Source organism: Hemitrygon akajei, chromosome 1 (genome assembly GCF_048418815.1).
Source record: "Hemitrygon akajei chromosome 1, sHemAka1.3, whole genome shotgun sequence".
Lineage (NCBI taxonomy): Eukaryota > Metazoa > Chordata > Chondrichthyes > Myliobatiformes > Dasyatidae > Hemitrygon > Hemitrygon akajei.
The window spans coordinates 58,859,185-58,885,214 of record NC_133124.1 but is presented as its reverse complement, the minus strand read 5'-3'; the positions used below and the strand labels follow the sequence as shown (position 1 = coordinate 58,885,214).

Genomic DNA, 26,030 nt, shown 5'->3' with positions numbered 1-26,030 from the left:
TGAATTCTGATTTATTGACAAAAATTGCACCATTTCACATCAATGTCCTAATGAATTCCAAAGGAAATGAATAAATCTATTTTAGAAGTGACATTTTGACATAGGCACAAGCTACAGTGGTAGCATGATAAATAACCTGTTTACAGGTGTTCCCCCCCCCCCCCCTTACAAAGGTAAAGCGTTCCTATGAAGTCTTTCTTAAGTCAAAATGGCGTGAAGCAAAGAACCATTAATTTATATGGGAATAATTTTCTTAAAAGCGAAAATCCTCATTGTAATGCGAAAACAGGTTACTAATGTAGGTCTTTTGTAAAAGCAAAGTGGCGTAAAGCGAACATTCGTAAATCGGGGACACCTGTATTTTTAAATCTTATATAAAATTATAAGATTTTAAAATATCACCCACCAATTGGTTTACAATGTCTTTGGTTGAGCCTCATGTGTCTTTTTGCCCATGGCACACTATCGTTTCACCAAACCTAAGCTTTTTCCAGAGTGGAATGTTGTAATGAAAAGGGTAAGAATTAAAATGTCCACTCAGTGGCCACTGTATTTGGTACAGGAGTGGAGCACTGTGTGGTCTTCTACTGCTGTAACCCATCTACTTCAAGGTTCGACATACACGTTCAGAGATGCTCTTCCGCACACCACTGCTGTAACGTGTGGATATTTGAATTACTATTGCCTTCCTGTAAGCTTAAACTAGTCTGGCCATTCTCTCTGACCGCTCCCATTAGCAAGGCATTTTTGCCCACAGAACTGCTGCTCACTGGATTTTTTTTGTTTTACACGCCAGTCTCTGTAAACTCTAAAGACTGTTATACGTGAGGTCAGCAGTTTCTGAGATACTCCAACCATCCCATCTGGCACATCTAATCATCCCACAGTCAAAGCCACTTCCATCACATTTCTTCCCCATTCTGATGTTTGTTCTGAACAAATGGACCTTTTGACTATGCCTTTATGCATTGAGTTGCTGCCACATGACTGGCTGATTAGATATATGCATTAACGAGCGGGTGTACAAATAAACCTAATAAGTGGCCACTGACTGTATATTTTAACATTTTTAAAAAAAAATCATAACTCTACATCCAGTTAAAGGAACAGGTTGGAAATCCAGGTCAATTACAGCAGTCAATGGCTGGCCAGTAATTATTCTGTCTTTTGAAAGATTTCCAAAAGTTGTATAATTCCTCGCCTAGTCTCTACTGTGGTCCTTAAATAAGTAACATCTAATTATCAACCAAGCTATTATAACTCTGACTCTTCTTGCCCTACTCTAGCACGCTCCTCTTCCCAATACCTGTGATCTTTCTCCAAAATTGCTGTAAACTCACATTAGGACTATTGCTATTCTTCATTACTGTCCCATTCTTCATTAACATACACAACTTAACCGATGCATTTCTTGATTACACCTCATGTTTTGCTTTACAATTGTTCAAACTACAAAGAAATCCAGCTCATTATCTCACTCTCACTTTATTGTTTACACCTGTTTTAGTAAAGATAGAGAGGGAGGTACAAGAGGTGGGGGAAGTTACACTACTAATCAGGGACAATACCACAGCTGCACTCAGAGGGGACATAATGGAGGACTCATCCTCTGAGTCAGTTGGGATAGAACTCAAAAGTAACAAGGGCGCAATCATTCTGATGAGATTGTGCTATAAATTCCTGCCCCCCCCCCCCATACCGACTGGAAATAGAGGAACAGGTTTGCTGGCAGATTAAGGAAACATGTAAAAATAATAGGTTTGTTACCATGGGGCACTTCAACATCCCTGATGTAAATTGGGACCTTCTTAGTGCAAGAGGTTTAGATGAGGCAGAATTTGTTAGATGCATCCAGTAGAGTTTTTTTTAATCAATCTGTAGATAGTCTAACAAGAGGAGGGACTGCACTGGACCTGGTGTTGGGTAATGAGCCTGTCCAGGTGACCGACCTTTCAGTCTGCGAGCAGCTATGGAATAGAGACCACAACTCTAATTTTTAACATAACTATAAGAATGGACCTTGAGTGGGAGTATTAAACTGGAGCAGGGCAAATTACAAGAGCATTAGGGAGGAACTAGGGGAAGTTAATTGGGAATAGTTGTTATTGGGGAAAGTCCACAACTGAGATGTGGAGGGTGTTAAAGACCAACAGCACAGAGTACAGGATGGGTATGTTGCAGTCAGAAGGAAGGACAAGGTAAGACAACTTTGGATGTTAAGAGAGGTGATAGAGTCAAGAAGATAAAGGGAAAGTCGCTGAGGATGCTAGAATCAAACAAGCCCCTTGAGGATTATAAAGAAGCCAGAAAAGAACTCAAGAAGGGAATCAGGAGGGGTCAGGAAAAGTCCTTGGCAAGTAGTATTAAAGAGAATCCCAAGGCATTCTATGCATAGATCAAGAGCAAGGGAGAGGGTAGCATCACTCAAGGATAAAGGTGTGTGGGGGGTAAACATTTGCTTGGAGGCAGAGAAGTGGATGAGGTCCTTAATGGGCAGTTTACATCAGTATTTACCAAAAAGGACATAGAGGATACAGAGATCAGTGCAATTTTGGGTCTCTTTAAGAACACTAAGGTGGTTAAGTCCCCGGGGTTTGATGGGATGTATCCCCGGTTATTGAGAGAGGCAAGAGATTTCTGGGGCCTTGACCAATATCTTCTTGTCCTCTCTCTCCACAGGCCAAGTCCCAGAGGACTGCCAAGTAGTTAATGTTCCATTATTCAAGAAGGGAGCCAGGGATAATCCTGGAAGCTATAGATTGGTGAGCCTCAACTTAGTGGTAGGGAAATTACTGGAGGGAATCCTTAGGGTTAGGATTTATGAGCATTTGGAAAACCATAGCCTAATTAAGGAAAGCCAGCTTGTTTTGCACAGGCAAGTCGTGTCTTACTAACCTGACTGAGTTTTTTGTTGAGCTAATGAGGGTGATTGATGAAGGTAGAGCTGTGGATATTGTTTACATGGATTTTAATAAGACATTTGACAAGATCACTCACATGGGAGGCTCATCAAGAAGATTAAGATGCATGGGATCCATGGTGAATGAGCCATTTACTTGCCCATAGAAGACAGAGGTTGGTGGTCAAAGGGACTTATTCTATCTGGAGGTCTGTCATTAGTGGTGTTCCCCAGGGATCTGGACTGGGACCTCTGCTGTTTGTGATGTATATAAAAGACCTGAATGAAAATGTAGATGGCTGGGTTGGTAGGTTTGCAGATGATATGAAGATTAGTGGTGTTGTAGAAGACTGGCAAAGAATTACAGACAGGATATAGATCAGTTGCAGATATGGGTGGAGAAATGGCTGGGTTGGAGTTTAACACAGCCAAATGTGAAGTGTTGCACCTTGGTAGATCAAATGTAACGAGACCTTACACTGTTGAATGCAAGACCCTTAACAGTGTTGATAAGCAGAAGGATCTTAGAGTCCAGGTTTATAACTCCTTGAAAGTGGCTACACAGTTCGATAGGGTCTTTAAGAAGGCATATGGCATGTTTGCCTTTATTAGTTGAGGCATTGAGCTCAGAAGTCAGGAAGTTAGTTATGCTCCAGCTTTATAAGACTCTAGTTAGGCCGCACGAGGAGTATTGCGTACAGTTCTGATTGCCCCATCACGGGAGGCTTTGGAGACGGATGCAGAAGAGGTTTGTTAGGATGTTGCCTGAATTAGAGGGCATGTGCTGTAATGAGAGATTGGACAAAGCTGGGTTGTTTTCTCTGGAGCAGCAGAGGTTGAGGGGACACCTGAAAGAGTTTATAAGATTATATGAGGCATCAACAGACAGACATTATCTTTTTCCCTAGGATTGAAATGTCTTAATACCAGAGGGCATGCATTTAAGGTGGTGGTGGGGAGGGGTCATTTTAAGGGAGATATGGAGGGCAGATCTGCTACACAGAGAGTGATGCGTGCCTGAAAAGCACTGCCTGGGTGTGCTACAGGCAGAAACACTAGGGACTTTTAAGAGATGTTTATATAGGCATATGAATGAGAGGAAAGCGGAAGGAAGTGGACGTTGTCCAGGCAAGGGATTAATTTTATTCGCCTTTCGATTATTAATTTAATTGGTTTCACACAACAGTGTGGGCCACAGGGCCTGTTCCTGTGCTGTACTGTTCTATGTTCAAACTCCCCACTCAGGAAAAATATATGCTCACGTAAAACATAAGAAATTGAAGAACCCCTCATCCCTCTACTTTTCATTAATATCATATCTGATTGGTCACCATGAACCCCAAGTCCTTTGATTCCTTTCACAACCAAAAGTTTATCAGCATCTTGCACTTCCACTACTCTCGTGCATATTGAATTCCAAAGATTTGCTAACTTATGGGTGAACAAAAGCTTGTTGGGTGGGTAGTTGTGATCATCTCACTACAGGAAGGACATGGAGGCCTCAGAGAGGGTTCAGAAAAGATTCAACCAGAATGCTGGATTAGAGGGTATGAGCTTTTCAGAGAGGTGGACAAACTTGAGTTGTTTTCTCTGGAGAATCTGAGACTGAGAGGAGACCTGTCTGAAGTTTATAAATATTGTAGGTATCAATGTCCAATCTTTTCTCAGGATAGAAATGTCAATTACTGGAAGACTTGCATTTGAGGTGAGAGGGGATAAGTTTAAAGGAAATATGTGGGGTAAGTGTTTTACATTGAGATTGGTAGGTGCCTGGAATAGGCTGCCAGACATTGTGGTGGATGCAGATTTGAGCGTAGAACATGGACCTACACAGCACAGTACAGGCCCTTCACCCCACAATGTCATGCTGACTTTTATCCTACTCTGAGATCAATCTAACCCTTCATTCCTATATAAATGTCCATTATTCTGTCATCAGATAGGAAAATGCAGAGAATGAATAATATCCAGGCAGGTTTAATTTGGCATAATGTTCAGCATTGACATCATGGGCTGAGGGGCCTGTTCTTGTGCTTCTTCAAAGCATTGGCATCAACACCACATCTACCATGTCAAACCCCTCAAGCATTTTTGTACATTTTGCTGAGATCACCATGCACATCAAACCCTACACCATATCAAGCACAATATATACGTCTGGATTGTTACACCAGGGTGGCTTCCTATTGATGTCCTGAGCAGGTGCTCAAAACACCACCCCCTTCCTCCCTGTGAGATACAATGTGTCTGCATCACAACTAAGCCTCATCCTGCCATTTCTGGTACCCATTCTATGCTGGAGGGAAAACAGCAGTCCAGACTGCAGGTTTAAGTTTGTTTAATGCCATTTCCTGTATATACCTAAAGGAGAAGGAAATAATTGTTACTCTGGATCTGATGCAGCAAAAAAAACCCACAAACAATATATAATGCAATAATAATAATAATAAAAACAATAAATATGAATAGATAAGATAGCTTATATAAGTAGATGATTGTATGACCAATGAGAACAATAGCACTTAACTCTGCGGCATCTGAGGATCCAGTAATCTGGGATTTTTGTACTTTGTGTAGATCAATATTGCCAGTGTATTAAGCCATTGGGTCAACTCAGGACCAGAATACTGTTCATCTATTGTACATTTTTATGCTTAGCTACATAAAATTACGACAGATTTTCCCCCAAACTGTTTTATTACAATGTTTGTTGTTCTCTTGTAGTTTTCGAAGATTTACACGATCAAACAGTGTAACAGCTGCAGTACAGGCTGATCTGGATTATAAGGAGAGTTCTGAAATTTCAGTGGTGCCCCAGGAAGTAGTTTCAAGTCCATTACTAAGGCAGCTCTCCAAAGACGCAAGCACATCCACACCCAGCTTTCTTGGATCAGAGGGCAACCATTCGCAAGCCAGTGCACAAGAGAATACCTTTGACTCAAACTTTGATCCCTCGTTTCTGCCACCCCCTGAACCCTGGATCGACTCTACATCAGAGGCTGAAGTAGAAGCAGGCCAGCGGTCAGTGTGCCAAAGGGACGGACGATGGTTTATGAAATTGCTTCAAGCAGAAAAGGAGCGCATGGATGCCTGGTGTCAACAGATGGAAAAAGAAGAACAAGAAAATGCCCTTCCTGAAGAAAGTAAGTCTATATAATAAATTCACAAGAAAGTAACAAACTCCAGCCTACAAGGGAAACAAACGTAAAGCTACTTGTAATGTAACATTTACCTATAACATAGACTTGTTTGTCCATGGATGAATTTCTTCACTGACAGTGAGTGGGAATAAAGGGATCCTTTTCTGGTTGGTTGCCAGTGACTAGTGGTGTTCCGCAGGGGTCGGTGTTGAACTGCTTGCTTTATGCTCTATATCAATGATTTAGATGATGGAATAGATGGCTTTGATGCCAAGTTTGCAGATGGAACAAAGATGGGTGGAGGGGCAGGTAGTATTGAGGAAACAGGAAGGCTGTAGAAGGACTTGGATTAAGAAAATGAAATATAATGTTGGAAAATACATGGTCATGCATCTTGGTAGAAGAAATAAATGTGCAAACTGTTTTCTAAACAGGGAGAAAATCTAAAAATCTTGAGATGCAAAGGGACTTTGGAGTACTTGTGCAGTATACCCTAAAGGTTAACTTACAGTTTGTGTTGGTGCTGGGAAAGCAAATGCAATGTTAGCATTCATTTCAAGAGGTCGAGAGTGTAATAGCAGAGGTGTGATGCTGAGACTTTATGAAGCACTGGTGAGGCCTCACCAGTATTGTGAACAGTTTTGGGTTCCTCGTCTAAAAAAGATGAGGGTTCAGAGGAGGTTCACAAGGGTGATTCTGGGAATGAAAGGGTTATCCTATGAAGAACGTTTGATGGCTCTGGGCCTGTACTTACTGGAATTTAGAAGGGTGAGGGGGAATCTCATTGAAACCTTTCGAATGTTGAAAGGCCTAGACAGAGTAGATGTGGAAAGGATGTTTCCCATGCATAGAGGGCCATCCATTTAAAACAGAGATGCAGAGAAATTTCTTTAGCTAAAGGGTGGTGAATTTGTGAAACTTATTACCACAGGCAGCTGTGGTGGCCAGGTGTATGGGTGTATTTAAGGCAGAGCTTGGTAGTTTTTTGATTGGACATGGCATTGAAAGTTCTGGGGAGAAGGCCAGACAGTGGGGGTGAAGAGGGAAAAAGAAAGGATCAGCCATGATTGAATGATGCAGACTCCGTGGGCCAAATGGCCTAATTCTGCTCTTATACCTTATGGTCTTTCCCCACTTCACTGACTAATTTCCACCAAATTTAAGGCAAAAAGAAAGGGGTGGGGTTTGGTCAGTTGAATGGGTGAAAACAACATTCTGGTAAAACAGGTGATAACAAAGATTTGTTTTCTAAATTGTGACATGAAAAGAAAACCAAAGAAAATTAACACTTTGATGGTTTAATTGAACATTATTGTGAATATTTTCAGATGCCACTTGGTCTTCCCAAGTCACCAAAATCATGAATATGAAACAACTGCACAGTTCTAACTGGAAATCTGGCATCTACCATGTTGAGGACAAAAATAAATTAAATTTAACAATTCCTAGGCTATGCTTATTTGCATATACAAAAAGAGCTTTAATGTATACTTCAGTTCCAGCTCCAAATTCCCTTCATCAGGAAATAGGAGTTTGGGCAACTCGCAAGGGGAGAAGTAACCATTTATTCAGATGGGTGGGAGGAATTTACATAAAACTCCAAAATTTGAATTGTTTCACTTATGAGGTCTGCGTAAATATATTTTATTAGCATTGCAGGAATGATCTCTGTAAGAGTCTCATGATATGAATGTTCTGTTTCTGTTCTCTAGCAGTCTATGATTCTAAAATATTGAATGTTTACATATTTCTTGGTATTCAAATTTCAGCAATGAATTTTAGACAGCTAGACAGTGGGTTGGATTGGCAGAAATTTAAAAGTAAATGGCAAATGTTTACAGAAGAAGCCATTAGCTAAAATGATTGCTGGTGCCCTCTTGTCGTGCCTTTCCATGTATCCATTTGCGTGTATGTCCTGTGTTCACCTCTACTTGCAAGCAGTCCCATAAAAACAAACTGCCAAATTAGGAGAGCATTTGATCAGTTTTTTTTGTTATCAGCCAGGTTGGAACATGAAGCTGTCTCAAAGACTTGCAGATTAATTGAATGCTGTCTATTGCTCCAAGTGCAGATGAGTGGTGGAATCTGGGGAGAGCTGCTGGGAGTGTAGAGAGAATATGTTATTGGGGGAAATTCAATTGCTCTCTGAGACAGCATATGGTCTGTGTGTTCCAATGTCATAATAGAAGATGGAATAATCTATATGGAATCTACACTTTCTTTATATACTTAGGCTAAGTTATCAGTTGTAAAATACTCTCAGTTCCATTGTGTGCAACCAATCCCAAAGCATTAGGGTTGATAGAGAATGGCCTTCTGTTACTCTTCCGCCAGGTCAGGTTTCCTTGTTTATTCTTTGGACTTGTTGCCACCATTCTGTTGTAAACAATACGCAGGGAAAGCTTTCATCTACCATTGCTTGCAGTTTGGTCTGACTTCGGATTCATATATGTATTTAATTGAATATACCAAAGAACCATAAAAATGTTTGCAATCACTGGTAGATGTGCATGTTAAGCACAACAGAGAGGATGAATTGTTTTTTTAAAAAAATATTATTTATTTATTAAATTTTAGAAATTACAAAGAATAAATGTGGTGATAAAATAGTAAGAAAAATAATATTAACCCTCCCCCCCTCCCCTTAACCCTTATCTAAAGAAAGAAAAAAAGGAAAAAAGAGAAAGATTGCCTGGATCTCGGAGGATCCCCACATGCTCCATGGAGCTCAAAATAATTTTGATATTTATTTTTACTTTCCCCAATTACTGAGGATGAATTGTTACCTCAGTCTCTCATTTGCAGTGAGGCTTGTTTTGAAAACCTGCTCTTTGCTCCATGATTCTCTAGCTGCTTTATCCTGCCTTCTCTCTGTTACTTTCATTGCATTTGGCTTATTATTTGAATCCGAGCAAAAAGGGAAGGGAGGGGGAGAATGAGAAAGCACAGGCTAACTTGAACCTGCATTGAAAGCATGTAGCTTTAGCCACAGAGCATGCTTATATTCGTGGTAATCATTCTGTCAAAGTCAATACCAAGTTTATTGTCATATGCTCAGCTATAGTGAAAAACCTGCAGCAGCATCACAGGCACATAGAACATGATTAGAACAATAAAAATAAAGTCCACTGTTGAGCAAAGTGACACGGTGTTGCTATAATGAGTAGCGAACAGTGTTGTGAAGATTGGTTTGAAGAACTGAATGGATAAAGGGCAGTAGGTGGCTTGAACATGGTGATGTGGGAATTAAAATCGCTGTATATCCTGCCTAATGTTAACTGTGAGAAGACAGCATAGCCTAGATAGTGAGGATCTTTGATTATAGATGTTGTCTTTTTGAGGCAGTGTCTTATGTAAATACTTTGGGACTAACTTGGGTTAAGATCATATTCCCCAAATATTTAAGAAAAAAAACACTTTAAGAATTCTCTATTTTTTTCTTTTCTTGCCTTCAACTCTTCCTGAACATCTACTCAACAACATTTATTGACATTTATTAAAATGTATATGCAATAAAACTCATATACGAAACAACCATCTTTGTGAACAGCTGTAGACACATCCAGAAATTCCTCATGCTTCCACATCCACTCTGAAGCACTGGGAACATCTTTCATTTCTCCCACTCTGTTCATTGGATTCTTCAACCACATCTGAGTGTCACTGAGTTGCTGTTTTGTCCTCATACCCATCCATAACTGCATTTAATCGACAGCATCTCTTACCCCTTTCAACTACTCCATATTCAGATTGCAACTACTGTTTTTCATCTATCTTAACAAAGCTAGATGTGCTTTGCACTGTGTCTCTGTGAAACAGTCCGTGGACCATGAGCAGTAGGAGGCATACATAAAACCATTAACTTTGATTAATAGGGGTATAGGTCGAAGTGATGCAGCATTGTCATAATGTTGGTCAAGATTCTATTGTAAATTATTGCAGGGTCAGTAATTGATTTTGGATGAAAAAGTTGAAGGGTAGGTTAGTAAGTATGCCAGTAACATGAAGGTCGGAGGTGTTGTGGATAGTGTAGAAGGTTGTTGTAGATTACAAGGGACATAGACAGGATGCAGAGCTGGGCTGAGAAGTGGCAGATGAGTTTAATCTGAAGAAGTGTGAAGTGATACACTGGGGAAGGTAGAACTTGAAGATAAAGTACAAGGTCAATGACAGTGTGGAAGACCCAAGGGATCTTGGGTTCCAAGTCCATAGATCCTTTAAAGTTGCCACACATTTTGAGAAGGTGATTAGGAAGGTGTATGGTGTTCTTGGCCTTGATTAATCAGGAGACCGAATTCAAAAGCCATTGTGTAATGGAATAAAACTCAGGCTAGACTACACGGAGTACTGTATTCTTTTCTGGTTCCCTTATTATAGAAAAAATATGGATGTATTAGAGAGGGTGCAGAGAAGATTTACCAGGATGCCGTCTGGATTGGAAGACATGTCTTACAAGTAAAGGTTGAACAAGCTTAGGGCTTCTCTCTTTGGATCAAAGGGGATGGCTTGATAGAGGTGTATAAGATTGTAAGAGGTATGGAGCCGTCCGCCATTTTCAGTCATTGCCGTTGACACTGTTGAATGTTTAACTTTGTATTTGGCTTAAATTTTTCTTAGTAAGATTCGCGCTGACCCTACCACTCCCCGTTCCGGTCGGCTAGTGGCGCAGTCAGATCAGCACCGGGCTAGAGAACGGAGGTTCCCGAGTTCGATTTAGTGACAGACTGCTCCCGGGCCGGGTTGATGTTGATGTAGTGACTCCCGTACCATCCGTGTCGTGTTGATGTTGAGCTCGCAACTCGACCTCGTTAAAAAAAAACACTGCCACCTCCAGTTTAAATTCCCATGCGGAATATTGTGGAGGATCAAATACCCAAACCCAGCACAGCCCCCAGTTGTCCCATTTAGCCTGTCTCAGTGCGGTGCAATTTAGGACCCGGGGAATTCAGTGCTGTGGTCCTTAGGACCCAGCGGACCTCGGGAGCCGGCGCAGCTCGGGACCCACCGCCCGCAGTGTTTCTGTTCCATTGACGGGAAGCGATCACAATTGAAAATAAAGTGGCAATAATAAAGCATTTGGAAAGAGGTGAAATGCCATCGGTCATTGGAAGAACGTTAGGCTACAGTCGGTCAACAATCGGAACAATTTTAAAGGATAACGGATAAAGTGAGAATATTATAACATGTGAAAGGCCCTGCCCCAATGAAAGCTACAATTATTAGTAAGCAATGCAGTGGTTTAATTATTAGAATACATACGTTTCTTAAGTGTTTTATATGCATAGAAAGGTAAAATATATACTATATACTAAGACAACGTTTGACTAACTGACGCTAAATAATACCGGATGTACTTGCTCCGACTTAAAGACGGACTCAGGAACAGAACTCGTACGTAAGCCAGGGACTGCTTGTATACCGTTTCTCCAGACCAGGGTCTGTCGTACACATAACATGCATATAATATACAATAACATAGGAAAGTAAGGATAAAATTTACAGATGCATTACACAAGTAAACAAACTAAAGAACATAAATTCAATATTTTAGGGTACAGAACAGATTAACTGGAGACACTTCAAATGTGATGCAGCAGGGAGTTCAGAAGCCTAATGGCCTTAGGGAAGAAATTATTTCCCATCCTGACCGTCCTTGCTTTTATCAGAGTCATGTGATCATCAGGAGAAGGTGTGAACTCCACACAGTCAGCACCGAAAGGTGTAATCAAGCCCAGCTCACTGGAGTCGTCGCAGCAACAGCAGCATACATCACTTACGTTGATGAGATCACAACATACACAAGGTGTGACGGAAGGAATTTGCAATCAGGAAATGCCTCAATCATTCTCCCTGTAGGTGGGACTCCTGCAAGAAAAAGGTGCAAATACTTAAGACCATGTACAAAGCAATTCATACATACAACTTCAGCCCATCAAGTTGATGCCAACCACCCATTTACACCAATTTAATTTTCTTTCTCCCCACTTTCTCATCAACTCTTCTCATGCCCAGGCCCACCCCAGCCCCAGATTCTGCCTCTCACATACATTCTATGGGCAAATACCAGTGGCTAATTAACCTACCAAGCAGTATATCCTTAGAAAGTGGGAGGAAACCCACCTAGTCACAGAAAAGATATGCATACTCCACAGAAACAACACTTAGGGTTGAACCTTGGTCTCTGGCACTGTACAGCTCAGCTAGCTATGTCAGTGTGCCATACATAAATTATGGAAGACTTAAAGAACACCTAAATGGAAATTTGGTCTACCATTTCAATATAGTTGCTGGATTTACTTGATTTTCTAGGTTTTGCAGCTTCATAACATGACTATTAATAATGGCTTTCATTGCCTTCATACATATCTCAGAAGATAACATGCGTTACTTCCCATGTACGCATGGGTTTCCTCAGGTGCTCAGGTTGCTTCCCACAATCCAATGACTGACCAGTTACTAGATTAATTAGTCATTGTAATTTGTCTGTTGATTAGGCTAGGTTAAATAGGTGGGTTACCAGGCAGTGCAGCTCAGTGAGTTGGAAGGTCCTGTTCTGCCCCGATCTCTAAATAAATAAATAGTCTATTATAGAACCACAGCTAGAACATGACAAGAAGGAAACACTGATAAAATAGATTCAAATGACAAATAATTAATTGTGAATTATAAAGATACTTTTCATGAACAATGCATCAATCACCTGCTAAATATAAATCAGTTCTGACAAGGTCACTGACAGTAACTGAACTTGCCAACAACTGAATCAACTTATAATTAGATTAATTATGTTTCTCTGTAAAATATTACATCAGAGGTTAACTAAGCAGAAATATACACATTTTACATTCATATCTTACCTTAGAAAGGATGTGCTGAAACTGGAGAGGGTTCAAAGGAGGTTCACGAAAGTGATTCCAGGATTGAATGGCTTGTCAGATGAAGAGTGTTTGATGGCTCAGGGCCTGTACTCACTAGAATTCAGAAGGATGAGGGCTGACCTCATTTGAACTGATCGAATAGTGAAAAGCAATGATAGAGTGAATACAGAGAGGATGTTTCCTTTGATGTGAAAGTCATAGGACCATAAGATATAGGAGCAGAATTAGGCCATTTGGCCCATCAAAAGTGCTCCACCATTTCTTCATGGCTGATCCAATTTTCCTCATCTATCAATCTCTGTGTTAAATATACATAAAAGACTTGGCTTCCACAACTGCCTGTTGCAAAGAATTCCACAGATTCACCACTTTCTGGCTGAAGAAATTCCTCCTCATTCCCATTCCAAAAGACTCTCCACTCTAGTCTGAGGCTCAGTCCTCTGGTGTTAGATTTTCACATCACAGGAAACATCCCCTCTACATTCACTCTATCATTGCCTTCCACTATTCGATCGGTTTAAATGAGGTCAGCCCTCATCCTTTTGAATTCTAGTGAGTACAGGCCCTGAGCCATCAAACACTCTTCATATGACAAGCCATTCAATCCTGGAATCATTTCTGTGAACCTCTTTTGAATCCTCTCCAGTTTCAGCACATCCCGTCTAAGATAAGGTATAAGGTAAGATATGAATGTAAAATGTATATATTTCTGCTTAGTTAACCTCTGATGTAATATTTTACAGAGAAACACAATAATTAATCTAATAGAGCATATGAGACCATATCATTCAACAAATAGATTGGATTTTGTTCAACCTAGTCATTATTCTATCTTAATTCTTTTACCTTTGCATTGTTTCATCTAACTCATGCAGGATACAATGCTCCTTTTATTTGGTACTATCATACTTTCTATCACAATCAGGTATCTTTAGTAATAGCAAAAAATTGGGAGTCTGTAATAAAGATGTCAGTTCTTGCTGGGTTTTGTTTCTAGGCCTCAGCTATCATTTAAGTGGCCGTTCTCAGTGTGCATTGTTCATCAATTTAATTGGAGGTGACATCATACCTGCAATCAGTGACAATCAGCTATATGGTCTGATGCTGCTCATCAGATGATTAGATTCAACCCTCAGGCCTATAAAGAGAGGGAAAGCACTTTGAGCCAAATTACAGCACATCCCAATACCTTGCATGCAGTTTGCAAATTTGATGCAATACATGACCATATTACATACTGCATAAAGCTTTCAAAAAACAAATTTTATGTCCTTCCATTCAGTGAGTTCGTTTTCTTAAGATTCAGTTTCATACAGCAAAGTAAGAGGCCTTTCCATCCATCGACTTTACTATGGTTGGCATCTGTCTGCCTCGAAGGACAGTGGGTGATGATGATCATCACAAGCCTGGGCAGAAAGTATGAAGATCCTGAGATGCCCAGTTGTCAGGATCCACCTCTTGGCCTCAAAAGGAAAGCTTATGAAGCAATATTTTGGCACCAGTTTGGCTGCAGGAGCTGTCAGAAGGACGTTCAATGATGTCCTTAAGGCCTCCGCTCCGGATTTGCTGTCTGGGTTTATTCCTGTAGCCTTCATTTCTCCTGAGGCTGCCTACAAGGCAGTGGGGCTATTGACCCATACATGGGGTTCTGGTTCACGAGCACCAGGGTGTGTCCACACACACCAGAGGGCCTGCGTGCTACGTGTGCAGGGGCCAGAACTCCTCCCTGTCCTCTGTAGGTCACCCTGAGTCTGACAGGAATTCAGTTTCTGTGCATCGCCAGCGAGGAGGCACTGTATGAGGCTTGCTGTTGGAAAGGCTATATACTGGCCAGAGGAGACTGACGCAGTCAGCTCTCCTTTTGAAGAGACTGCTAGCCAGCAGTGGAAGCTGAAAATGAGAGTGGCAGCCACTACCCACTGCACTACCACGCTAGACGCATCACAGCAAGCACTGACTCCACCCTAACCAGCAAGCATTACGTTAGTCCCAGTTTATTCTCACCACATTCCCACCAACTGCCCCAGATTCTACAGTGTAACTACACTCACCTACACACAAAGGGCAATTGACAGTCGCTGGTGGAAACCAGAGCAAGTGGTCACAGGGTTCAGAATAAAACCATCATCGCCGGAGCTGTGAGACAACCACTGTAGCAGTTGTATGGCTGTGCTGTCTTTAGCAGCACAAACATTTCATAATGTGGAATGAAATAAAAACCCTTGACTGGAAACAGCTGCTCAATCAGGAAGTCGGATATTATTTTACCTCTATAGTTTCCTAAAAATATCAGTTGTTTGGAAAGGAGCTTTCACTTTCTTTTGGATTATCTGAATTACTATACTGTAGAATACGTGGAAAAGATTCAGCAATGTAAATACAGGAAAAACTTATATTTTCTGTTAAGTTATGTTTAAAACCAGAGAAAGTGTGATACTGAAGTTAGAATGGGCCATTTCAGTGTGCAACCAAGAAGCACAGTTTTACAAAAATGTTATTGGAAATCTAGAACTCTCCCCAAAAACTCATCAAAACTGGGTCTATTAAAATTAGAAAAACAGAATTTAAAAATTTTTTTTAGATAGGAAGAGTGTTTGGAATCTTGGCTACTCTCAGGTTTATTTACATTCTCTCCTGGACTAGGCATGAAATCAGTGAAAACCTTTCACTAACAATCATGTTATAAAGCTGCTGAAGTTAGAAAGTCAAATGCCTAACCCTTTTCACGTTATGTAACTGAAAGTTGATCTTTTTCTGAAGTGAAATACAACAGCAACCGTATTCATGCTCTTTAACTTCACACTGGAAATTCAACCAGACATTTCCAGCTGATAGTCATGCTTAAAAGCCTGTTAATGATCACTGTACAAGGACCAGGAGGGATAATTTCATTCCTTGTGAGACAGTAAAAGTTCCAGTGCAGACATGCTTCTCTGCTGCGCCCAACTCAAAACCATGGGTTCCCAACCTTTTTTATGCAATGGACTGATACCATTAAGCCAGATTGGGCTCTTGAATGCATCATCTTTCTCCCTATCCACCACCACCTCACCAAGCAGAGAAAAATATTATTGCCAGAAGGAAATCCACACACTTACATTATGAGTAGTGTTGAAGATAACAGAACAACACACACAAAATGCTGCAGGAACTCAGCAGGCCTGGCAGCATCTATGGAAAAGAGTACGGTCGAAGTTTCGGGCTGAAACACTTCGGCAGAACTGGAGAAAAAGGCTGAGGAGTAGATTTTAAAGGTGGCAGGAGGGGAGAGAGAAACACTAGGCGACAGGTGAAACCTGGAGGAGGGATGAAGCAAAGAGCTAGGAAGTTGATTAGTGAAAGAGACGGAAGGCCTGGAAGAAAGAATAAAGGTGGGGGGTGGGGAGGAGCACCAGAGGGAAGCGATGGGTGGGCAAGGAGTTAACATGAGAGAGGGACAAGGGGATGGGAAATGATGAAGGAGGGGGCAGCATTACTGGAAGTTTGAGAAATTAATGTTCATGCCATCAGGTTGGAGGCTACCCAAACGGAATATAAAGTGTTGTTCCTTCAACCTAAGTGTGGCCTCATCCCAACAAGGGAGGAGGCCATGGATGGACATATGGGAATGGGAATGGGAAGTGGAATTAAAATGAGTGGTCACTGGGAGATCCCAATTGTTCTGGCAGACGGAACATAGATGCTCGGTGAAGCGATCACCCAATCTACGCCGGGTCTCACCGATATACAAGAGGCCACACTGGGAGCACCTAACACAATATATGACCCCAACAGACTCACAGAAGTGTCGCCTCATCTGGAAGGACTGTTTGGGGCCCTGAATGGTGGTGAGGGAGGAGGTGTAGGGGCAAGTGTACAAGGATAAGTGCCAGGAGGGAGATCAGCAGGGAGGGATGGACAAGGGAGTCGCTTTGGGAGCAATCCCTGCAGAAAGTGGGGGGGGGGGGGGGGGGGGAGAAGGGAAAGATGTGTTTGGAGGTTGGATGCAGTTGGAGGTGGCAGAAGTTTCGGAGAATTATCTGCTGGACTCGGAGGCTGGTGGAGTGGTAGGTGAGGGCAAGCTGAGCTCTAACCCTGGTAGTGTGGCGGGAGGATGGATTAAGAGCAGACATGCATGAAATGGAAGAGATGCGGTTGAGGGCAGTGTTGATGGTGGAGGAAGGGAGGCCCCTTTCTTTGAAAAAGGTGGACATATCCTTCATTTTAGAATGAAAAGCCTCATCCCGAGAGTAGATGCAGTGGAAACGGAGGAATTGAGAGAAGGGGATGGCGTTTTTACAAGTAGCAGGGTGGGACGAGGTATAGTCCAGATAGCTGTGAGAGCTGTAAGCATTTACCCTGCTCTCATGTTACAATTTCCCATCCCCTTGTCCCTCTCTCGTGTTATCTCCTTGCCTACCCATCTCCTTCCTCTGGTGCTCCTCTCCCCTCCCCCCTTCCTTTCTAACAGGCCTTCTGTCTCTTTCACTAATCAACTTCCTAGCTCTTTGCTTCATTTCTCCCCCTCCAAGTTTCACCTATCGCCTGGTGTTTCTCTCTCCCCTCCCTCCACCTTTCAAATCTACTCCTCGTATTTTTTCCTCCAGTTCTGCCAAAGGTTTTCGGACCAAAACATCAACTGTACTTTTTTTCCATAGATGTTGCCTGGCCTGCTGAATTCCTCCAGCATTTTGTGTGTGTTGCTCAGATTTCCTGCATCTACAGATTTTCTCTTATTTGTGATTTGAGATAACTGTTTTTGATCAATACCGAAAGAATATAGCAAAGAATCTCATGAAATCTAGCCTCGTAACAAGACAAACAAATTTTTCTTCTTAGCACTTACAATCTCATATATTTCTTCTGAATATACCAGATTTATGAAGGTGTCAATTATTTAGGATATCAGGAGGAAACAGAAGTGGTCCGTCAAAAGGATTAGTTAGAATCCTTTTAACCATATTTATTTGTAGCACCAGATAATTCTTAATGCATCTTAAGATAAATGAGAGTTTATAAGGTGGATTTCAGTCACCAGACTGAAATAATTCATTCATTTCTCATAGCCACACCAAAATGATTAGCAATTCAAAAGAAAATACATTTCCATTCTCCCTCTAGTAGCATTTTAGCTTATTTTCCATGTCTGTGCATATTTGCTAAAAATCAAAGGAACTAAATTAGTTCAAAAATTATTCCAATGGCCCTTGGTACTCTGTATCAATATTTTGTACCAGTGGACATTTTTGTCTATCTTCATTAACAGTTGGAAGCATAATGTATCTAGAAGCAAAGGAATAGAGACTTGTGGTGATATATTTTCATAACCTCAACTTGTTTCAGGGAACTTTACACTGTGCATCATAAACACAAGAGATTCTGCAGATGCTGGAAATCCAAGCAACAAACACACAATGCTGGAGGAGCTCAGCAGGTCAGAACTCAGCATCTTTGGAAAGGAATAACAAGTCAATATTTTGGGCTGAGACCCTTCATCAGGGGCTGATGAAGTCCTTCTTGTCAAACACACCAGTAACTGGTGCTGGGGGGGGGGTCCTTGATAATGGCTCCTGCTTTCCTGCAACAACATTTCATGTAGATGCGCACAACGGTGGGGGAGCCATCTGGACCGTATCCACTTCTCTTTATAGGATTTTCCATTCAAGGGCAATGGCACCTACATGTACATCAAAACATGCAGTAAAGTACAATGTTTGTGTCAAATCAAATCAGCGAGGATGGGATTGGGCAGCCTGCAAGTGTCACCATGCTTCCATTGCCAATGTAGCATTTGTAGTACTTACAATCTCTAACCATACATCTTTGGAATGTGGGAGCAAACTGGAGCACACAGAAGAAATCTGTATGGTCATGCGAAGAACGTACATACTCTGTACAGACAGCAGTGGGGTATGAACCCAGATGTGTGATCACTGGCACTGTAGTAGTGTTAAGCTAGCCTCTCCACTACCACACTGCCCTTCTTAATGACTGCTGTGGCTGTCAGCTGTTTTTCAAGCCTCAGGTAGTTTGGTGATGCTACTAAGTTGCTCTTGGTTGCCTTGATATTTCTTACCAAAGTATATTTAGTCCTTAATATTCTCACTTCTTCGTCCAAGCGGTTTTTTTTCCAAACTGGAGAAGCATTAATTTATCATTTGATGGAGGATACTAGGTGTCATCAAGGTTTACTAGCCCTTATGTAACCAACCTGATTCAATGTTGAGAACTCTCGGAGGAGCTCACTCTCCCCTTGTGTCGGCACTTCCTGCTAATAGTGTAGTTTTACTGAGTAATAAAGATAGAGGGGTTTATAAATTTTGGATGCTTGGTATGATGGCTTCTGGAACAACAGACCCAAATCAGTAAGGTTAGGCAGCAACATAGTCATCCCCAAAACTGGTATCCCACAATGCTACATTCTGAGCCTTACACTATACTCGCTGAACACGGATGACTGCATGGCCAGATTCTGCCGTAACTCCATCTACAAGTTTGCAGATGATGCCACCATACATAGTGGACCCAATCTCAAATAATGATGATCGGAACCGAGGAAGGAGAGAGTGAAAGAAAGTGGCTGGTGACCTAGTGTATAGACAACAACCTTTCCTTCTGTGTCAGCAAAACAAAAGACCTGGTCACTAACTACAGGAAGGGTGGTGATGCACGTGCTCTAATGGTGCTGAGGTCAAGAGGGTTGAGAGCTTCATGTTCCTTGGATTGAACATCACCAGCAGCCTGTCCTAGTCCAACCGCACAACCCAAGACCAAGAAACCGTCCGCACCTCTACTTCCTCAGCAGGTTAAATAAGTTTGACACTCCCTTTAACCACCATTTCTAAAAGCATCCTATGTGGGTACATCACAGCTCGATATGGCAATTGCTCTGCCCAAAACTGCAGAGAATTGTGGATGTGCTAGCTCAACATATCACAGAAATCAGTCGCCCCTCCAAAGAGTCCATGACTGCACTTGTTGCTGCCTTGGTAAGGCAGCAAACATAATCAAAAGCCTCACCCATCCTGGATATACCCTCTTCTCCCCACTCCCATTGGGCAGAAGGTGCAAAAACCTAAAGGCATGTATATAATCAGTCTCGAAGACCGCTCCTATCCTGCTGGTATATGGCTAGAATGATAGATAGACTCGACCTCTTTATGGCCTTGCACGTTATTGTCTGTCAGCTTCTAATACAGGCAGCAATCACCAGATGTTTGTAAGGAAATTGCAGCATTCTCAGGACCGGAAGTGACTATGAATCTTGTGTTTCAGCCCATGTTAGGTGGTAGGATTTTGTTCATATTCCATTTTAAAGTATTGATCTTGATACAGTTGAATAGCCTGCTTCACCATTTCAGAAAGTAGTTAAGTATTGAAGAGATTGTTGCGTATTGAAGTCACGTTATAGACCTAACTGGGTAAAGGTGTCAGATTTCTGTGTCACAAATCCTGATTGTTAACCTAGTCCTCACCAGTGTACACGCCCACCTACCGTGCTTCCACTCAGTTCCGAGTCTAAGCCTCTCTAACCGCACCTCATGATTACTAGGTCACATCTCTAAACCACTCCATCTAATTGGCAATCTAACCCTCTCCACCCTTCTGTGAGAAGACTGACCTTCTCTAGTAACTGACTGAAAGCCAGCACTTTGAGATTTCACATTTTAATGCTGATTCAGGACTAATCTCCTCTGCAATTACTAGCTGACCTTTGAATAAACCGCACAGTATGAAATTAATGTGTCTTTACAGACATCACAGTTTTTCACCAATTATCTCTGATCAACATAGAAGTTGTACTAGTGTTGTATTTCCTGTATATTCAATGGCAGTTTTATATTGGATGAGGATTTTGGTGGTAGTGCTCAGTGCCTTTTCCCAATCAGATCGCAGTAAAGATAACGAGTCTCAATGAAGAGTTGGTGTAACCACAAGGGTTTCTGTTGCCTGAATATACAGCAAATATGTAACCATGCCTTGTGCATTGTGATTGTCACTGTGCAGGATTCAGAATATTTCTGCCTTTGTGACATGCAGACTCACTCCTGGTCAACCTCTCTCTTTTACACTTCATAAAAATGTCCTTCAAACTCATGTTTCCATGTTGTGATTCTCACAACGTACTGGCCGCAGCTCTGCTTCTGCAGTTGTTTAATCAACTGCTCATCCCTGTTCTCACATCCCTTGCTGTACAACAGCTCCCCATTTCAGTCCATTTACCACTAATATATCTGTACTTTCAAATTCTAGCCTCCTGAACATCCCTCAATGCAATTGCACCACAATGACAGCTATGCTTTCAGCTACAATTACCCGAAGCCATAGAATTCAGTCCCTATATCCCAAAGTCCCTCTCTAATTCTGCGATCTATTTGAGATATTCTGTAAAAGCTTTTGGTCCTCTCTCCTAATATTTATGAATTAAGCATCCAGTTTTATTTGGTATCTCCAAAGAAGCACATTGAGAAGCTTTCACATGTTAAAGCTAGTACATAAATAGGAGATTTTAAACTTAGAGGAAGAAAATAGTACTGATGGGACCTAGAAACATAGAAAACCTACAGCACAATGTAGGCCTCCATTAGGCCTCGATAGACCATGGATTTGCATCTTGGAAAGTTTCCAGGGCACAATCCTGGGCAAGGTTTTTTTTATGGAAGACCAGCAGTTGCCCAAGCTGCAAGTCTCCCCTCTCCACGCCACCAATGTTGTCCAAGGGAAGGGCATTAAGACCCATACAGCGTGGCACTGGTGTCGTCGCAGAGCAATGTGTGGTTAAGTGCCTTGCTCAAGGACACACACACAGCCTCGGCCAAGGCTGGAACTAGCGACCTTCAGATAACTAGACGAAAGCTTTAACCACTTGGTCACACGCCAACACACAGCGCCATACAGGCCCTTCGGCCCACAAAGTTGTGCCGAACATGTCCCTACCTTAGAAATTACTAGGCTTACCTTTAGCCCTCTATTTTTCTAAGCTCCACATACCTATCCAAAAGTCCCTTAAAAGACCCTATCATATCCGCCTCCACCACCATTGCCGGCAGCCCATTCCACACACTCACTACTCTGAGTAAAAAACTTACCCCTGACATTTCCTCTGTACCTGCTCCCCAGCACCTTAAACCTGTGTCCTCTTGTGGCAACCATTTCAGCCCTGGGAAAAAGCCTCTGACTATCCACACGATCAATGTCTCTCATCATCTTATACACCTCTATCAGTACTCCAAGTGGGGTTTGATCAGGGTCCTATATAGCTGCAACATTACCTCTCAGCTCCTAAATTCAATTCCACAATTGATGAAGGCCAAAACACCGTATGCCTTCTTAACCACAGAGTCAATCTGTGCAGCTGCTTTGAGCGTCCCATGGACTCAGACCCCAAGATCCATCTGATCCTCCACACTGCCTGGAGACTTACCATTAACACTATATTCTGCCATCATATTTGACCTACCAAAATGAACCACTTCACACTTAACTGTAGCTTGCAAGGAATAATCTGGTAAGTTTTTGAAGAAGAAAATGATAACTATAAAATTTACAAGGTAAATGAATAGGGAGCTTAGTGTAAAGGTACGCTTAGGAGCCGGTGAACATAATTTGATAAAATTCACCCTGGTGTTTGAGAGGGAGAAGCTAAAATTGAACGCATTAGTGGAGTACATAGAACCATAAAGCAATGAGAGAGGAGGGGCCAAAGTTGATCGGAAAGGGGCACTAGCAATAAAGACTGTATTGCGGCTATGGCTGAAGCATCTGGGAGTAATTTGGAAGACAGGATTGGTTTAGCGTGGTTTTCTTAAGGAGAAATCTTGACCAACAAAGGTTTTGGAATTCTTTGAGTAAATAACAGACAGGATAGACAAAGGAGAGTCGGTGGATATTGTTTACTTGGATTTTCAGAAGGCCTTCGACAAGGTGCCTCACATGAAGCTGCCAAACAAGATAAGACCCCATTCTATTACAGGAAAGATAATTGCATTGATAGAAGATTGGCTGTCTGGCAGAAGGCAAAGAGTGGAAATAAAGGGGGCTTTTTCTGGTTGGCTACCAGTAACTAGTGGTGTTCCGCAGGGATCGATGTTCTTTTCACGTTATATGTCAATGACTGGAATGACAGAATTGATGGCTTTGTGGCCAGGTTTGTGGACAACATGCAGAGAGGTGGAGGGGCAGGTAGTAGTGAGCAAGCAAAGAGTCTGCAGAAGGACTGGAACAGATTGGGAGAATGGGCAAGGAAGTGGCAGATGGAATATAGCATAGGGAAGAATATGGTTACAATATGCACATTGGTAGAAGGAATAAAGGCATAGACTATTTTTTAAATGGGGAGAAAATTAAAAAATCAAAGGAAATTGGGAGTCCTTGTGCAGGGTTCCCTAAAGGTTAATTTGCAGTTTGAATCAGTGGTAAGGAAGGCAAATGCAATAATTGTTAATTTTGAGAGGACTAGAATATAAAAGCAAGGATGTAATGGTGAGGCTCTAAAAGGCATTGGTCAGACCACACTTTGAAGTATTGTGAGCAGTTTTTGGTCCCTTATCTAAGAAAAGATGTGCTGGCATTGTCTAGATTGGCAGATCTAGAGGAGATTCACAGCAATGATCCCAGGAATGAAAGAGTTAACATATGAGAAGTGTTTGATGTTTCAGGGCCTGTACTCACTAGAGTTTAGAAGAATGAAGGGGGATCTCATTGAAACTTATTAAATATTGAAAGGCCTATATCAAATGGATTGGAAAGGATGTTTCCTATAGTGGGGTACAAAATCTTAGCTTTCATTCCTGAGTTGTCCCACATCTACTCTAGATTTGCCTAGGTCAACCAGTTGTATCAATTTGTAAGATAATAGTTCCATTGAAGGCCACAGCAGAACAATATCCTATCCAAATTCAATAATACATGTAATGTTTTCATCAGTATTCCTTCAATACCAGCCAGAAATGAAGACATTAATTTGTGCTCACTACAAATAAATAGCAGCTGCAACTTTCTAACCATTGATTCAGTCACTCTTTCAAGGACTCTTCATCTCATCTTCTCAATATTTATTGCATATTTATTTATTATTTTTATCTCTTTTAAAAAAAAATTTCCACAGCTTGTTTTCTTTTGCACACTGGTTGAATGCCCAAGTTGGTGCGGTCTTCCATTGATTCTGTTATGGTTATTATTCTATAATAGATTTATTCATAAGGCCCACAGGAAATTGAATCTCAGTGTTGTGTGTGGTGACACATATGCACTTTGACAATAAGTTTACTGTGAACTTTGAACCTTATGGTCTTTCTCAACCTCATAACAGCCTCATCCATCTTAAAACATTTGAAGATGGTGTTAAAATTGGCCATTTGGTCCAGCAAGGACTAGAAAGCTTTAGACTACAGGAATGTATAGATTATCTTGTCAAATTGGTCAATAAATGGTAAAAGAAGTGTAAAGTCATACATTTCAAGAGTTGGAACAATCAAGGGAAATAGTAATAAACTAGATGATATTGAGTGGTGTGCAGGAACAAAAAACCTTGGAATGTTTGCATGCAAAAAACAGATAGCAGGTCAAGCAAGGTAGTTATAAACAACACAGACTGTTGTCCTATTTTAGCCTGAGGCATTGAATATGACAAGGAAGTAATGATAGAACTGTATAAAATGCTACTTGGAACACAGCTTGAGCTCTGCATAAGTGAAAGGTATGTCTGAACCAAAGGTGATGCAGAGACTTATTGTTGGAAGTAGTAGTATAACCCCCAGGTTCGATGGACTGCATTAGTCTAGGGGAAAACAGTCGTCGCCCCGCCACTGATGAAATCTCATTTGTGTGGATGCTGCGTGATGTGTTCCTCATTACAACTGAATACCATGAAAGATCAGATGGCACACCATATGCAATTAAACGATTGAGCTTTATAATTCTTAATTTGACTACAGGGTTAATACAGAAAACAAAAACAAAAAGAGCCCATTTTAATGAAACAGTCTATTGCGCATGTTGGAGCTGATGGTTTTCCGTCCTTGAATTTCCCATCGATTTCCTCCGAGCGTCATCGACTCCCAGACCTTCAGTCCAAGTCCACTCTGTCCTGCAGTCTACCAGCTTGCCCTTCTCACATCTTCTCTCATCATCTCTTGTCAACAAAAGACTGCAAATACCTCCCCTCAGACACACAAGAAACAACACACCTCTCATTGGATGGCACACATTCCAAAGTCCCCATTAACTGTAGTCATAACCCAAACACTGCTGCTACAAAGAAACCATTACATTAGCAGGGAAACATTACAGAGCGTTACACTCTCTCCCTACCAAATTTAGTCATGTCCTCATGACTTCGAGATAATTCGCCAACACTTCCTGCAAAGCACAAAGTCCAACCCAGGTGTAAAAGGCAGTGACATAGCTCCCCACGATGGTAGGGGCCACACTCTGTTTCCCCCTCATCTACATGTTCTGACATTATTGGGGATGCTTCTGGTCAATCACATCCTCACCGCAGAAATCCACACCAGGCTTACTTCCCTCACAGGAAAATAGCCACTCACAGGAGACCTTGCCCACGCCCAGGATTACGGCTGCACAGGTGGAAGGTCAACTGAGGAAGATCTGTACCAGCAAGGCGGCTGGACCAGATGGAGTTTCCCCACGATTACTGAGGGCCTGTGTGACTGAGCTGGGAGAACCACTACAGCGCATCTTCAACATGAGCCTGGAGCAGAGAAGAGTACCCAGACAGTGGAAAACATCCTGTATTGTCCCGGTACCGAAGAAACCACAACCAAAGGAGTTGAATGACTTCAGACCTGTTGCCTTGACGTCGCACGTGATGAAGACCATGGAGCGGCTGATAATACAGAATCTGAGGCCACAAACCAGGCACGCCCAGGATCCTCTTCAGTTTGCGTATAAGGAGAAGGTGGGAGTGGAGGATGCTATCACGTATTTGCTGCACAAATCACTCTCTCACCTAGATGGGGTCAGTTGTGCTGTGAGGATTACATTCCTTGACTTCTCTAGTGCCTTTAACACCATCCAGCCCAAGATCTTAAGGCACAAACTAACGGAGATGGGAGTAGACTCTCACATGGTGGATTGGATAGTGGACTACTTGACAGATAGACCTCAGTATGT

General features: G+C 41.8%; 1 protein-coding gene and 1 long non-coding RNA gene across 8 annotated transcripts in view; one reads left to right on the top strand and one right to left on the bottom strand.

Moving 5' to 3' along the window:
• dlgap1a (discs, large (Drosophila) homolog-associated protein 1a) overlaps positions 1-26,030 on the top strand; it is an 811,451-nt gene that overhangs the window by 762,849 nt on the left and 22,572 nt on the right. For all 7 annotated transcript variants that reach the window (XM_073043846.1, XM_073043853.1, XM_073043819.1 and 4 more), the window contains one exon: positions 5,624-6,042. In XM_073043846.1, coding sequence (XP_072899947.1) covers positions 5,624-6,042 — 419 coding nt within the window. The remainder of the gene's footprint in view (positions 1-5,623; positions 6,043-26,030) is intronic.
• On the bottom strand, positions 11,260-15,140 carry LOC140726916 (uncharacterized). Its single transcript, XR_012098755.1, has 3 exons — positions 14,969-15,140; positions 13,987-14,055; positions 11,260-11,904 (listed from the first exon to the last, which is right to left on the bottom strand). It is a non-coding gene; the product is annotated as an uncharacterized lncRNA (long non-coding RNA).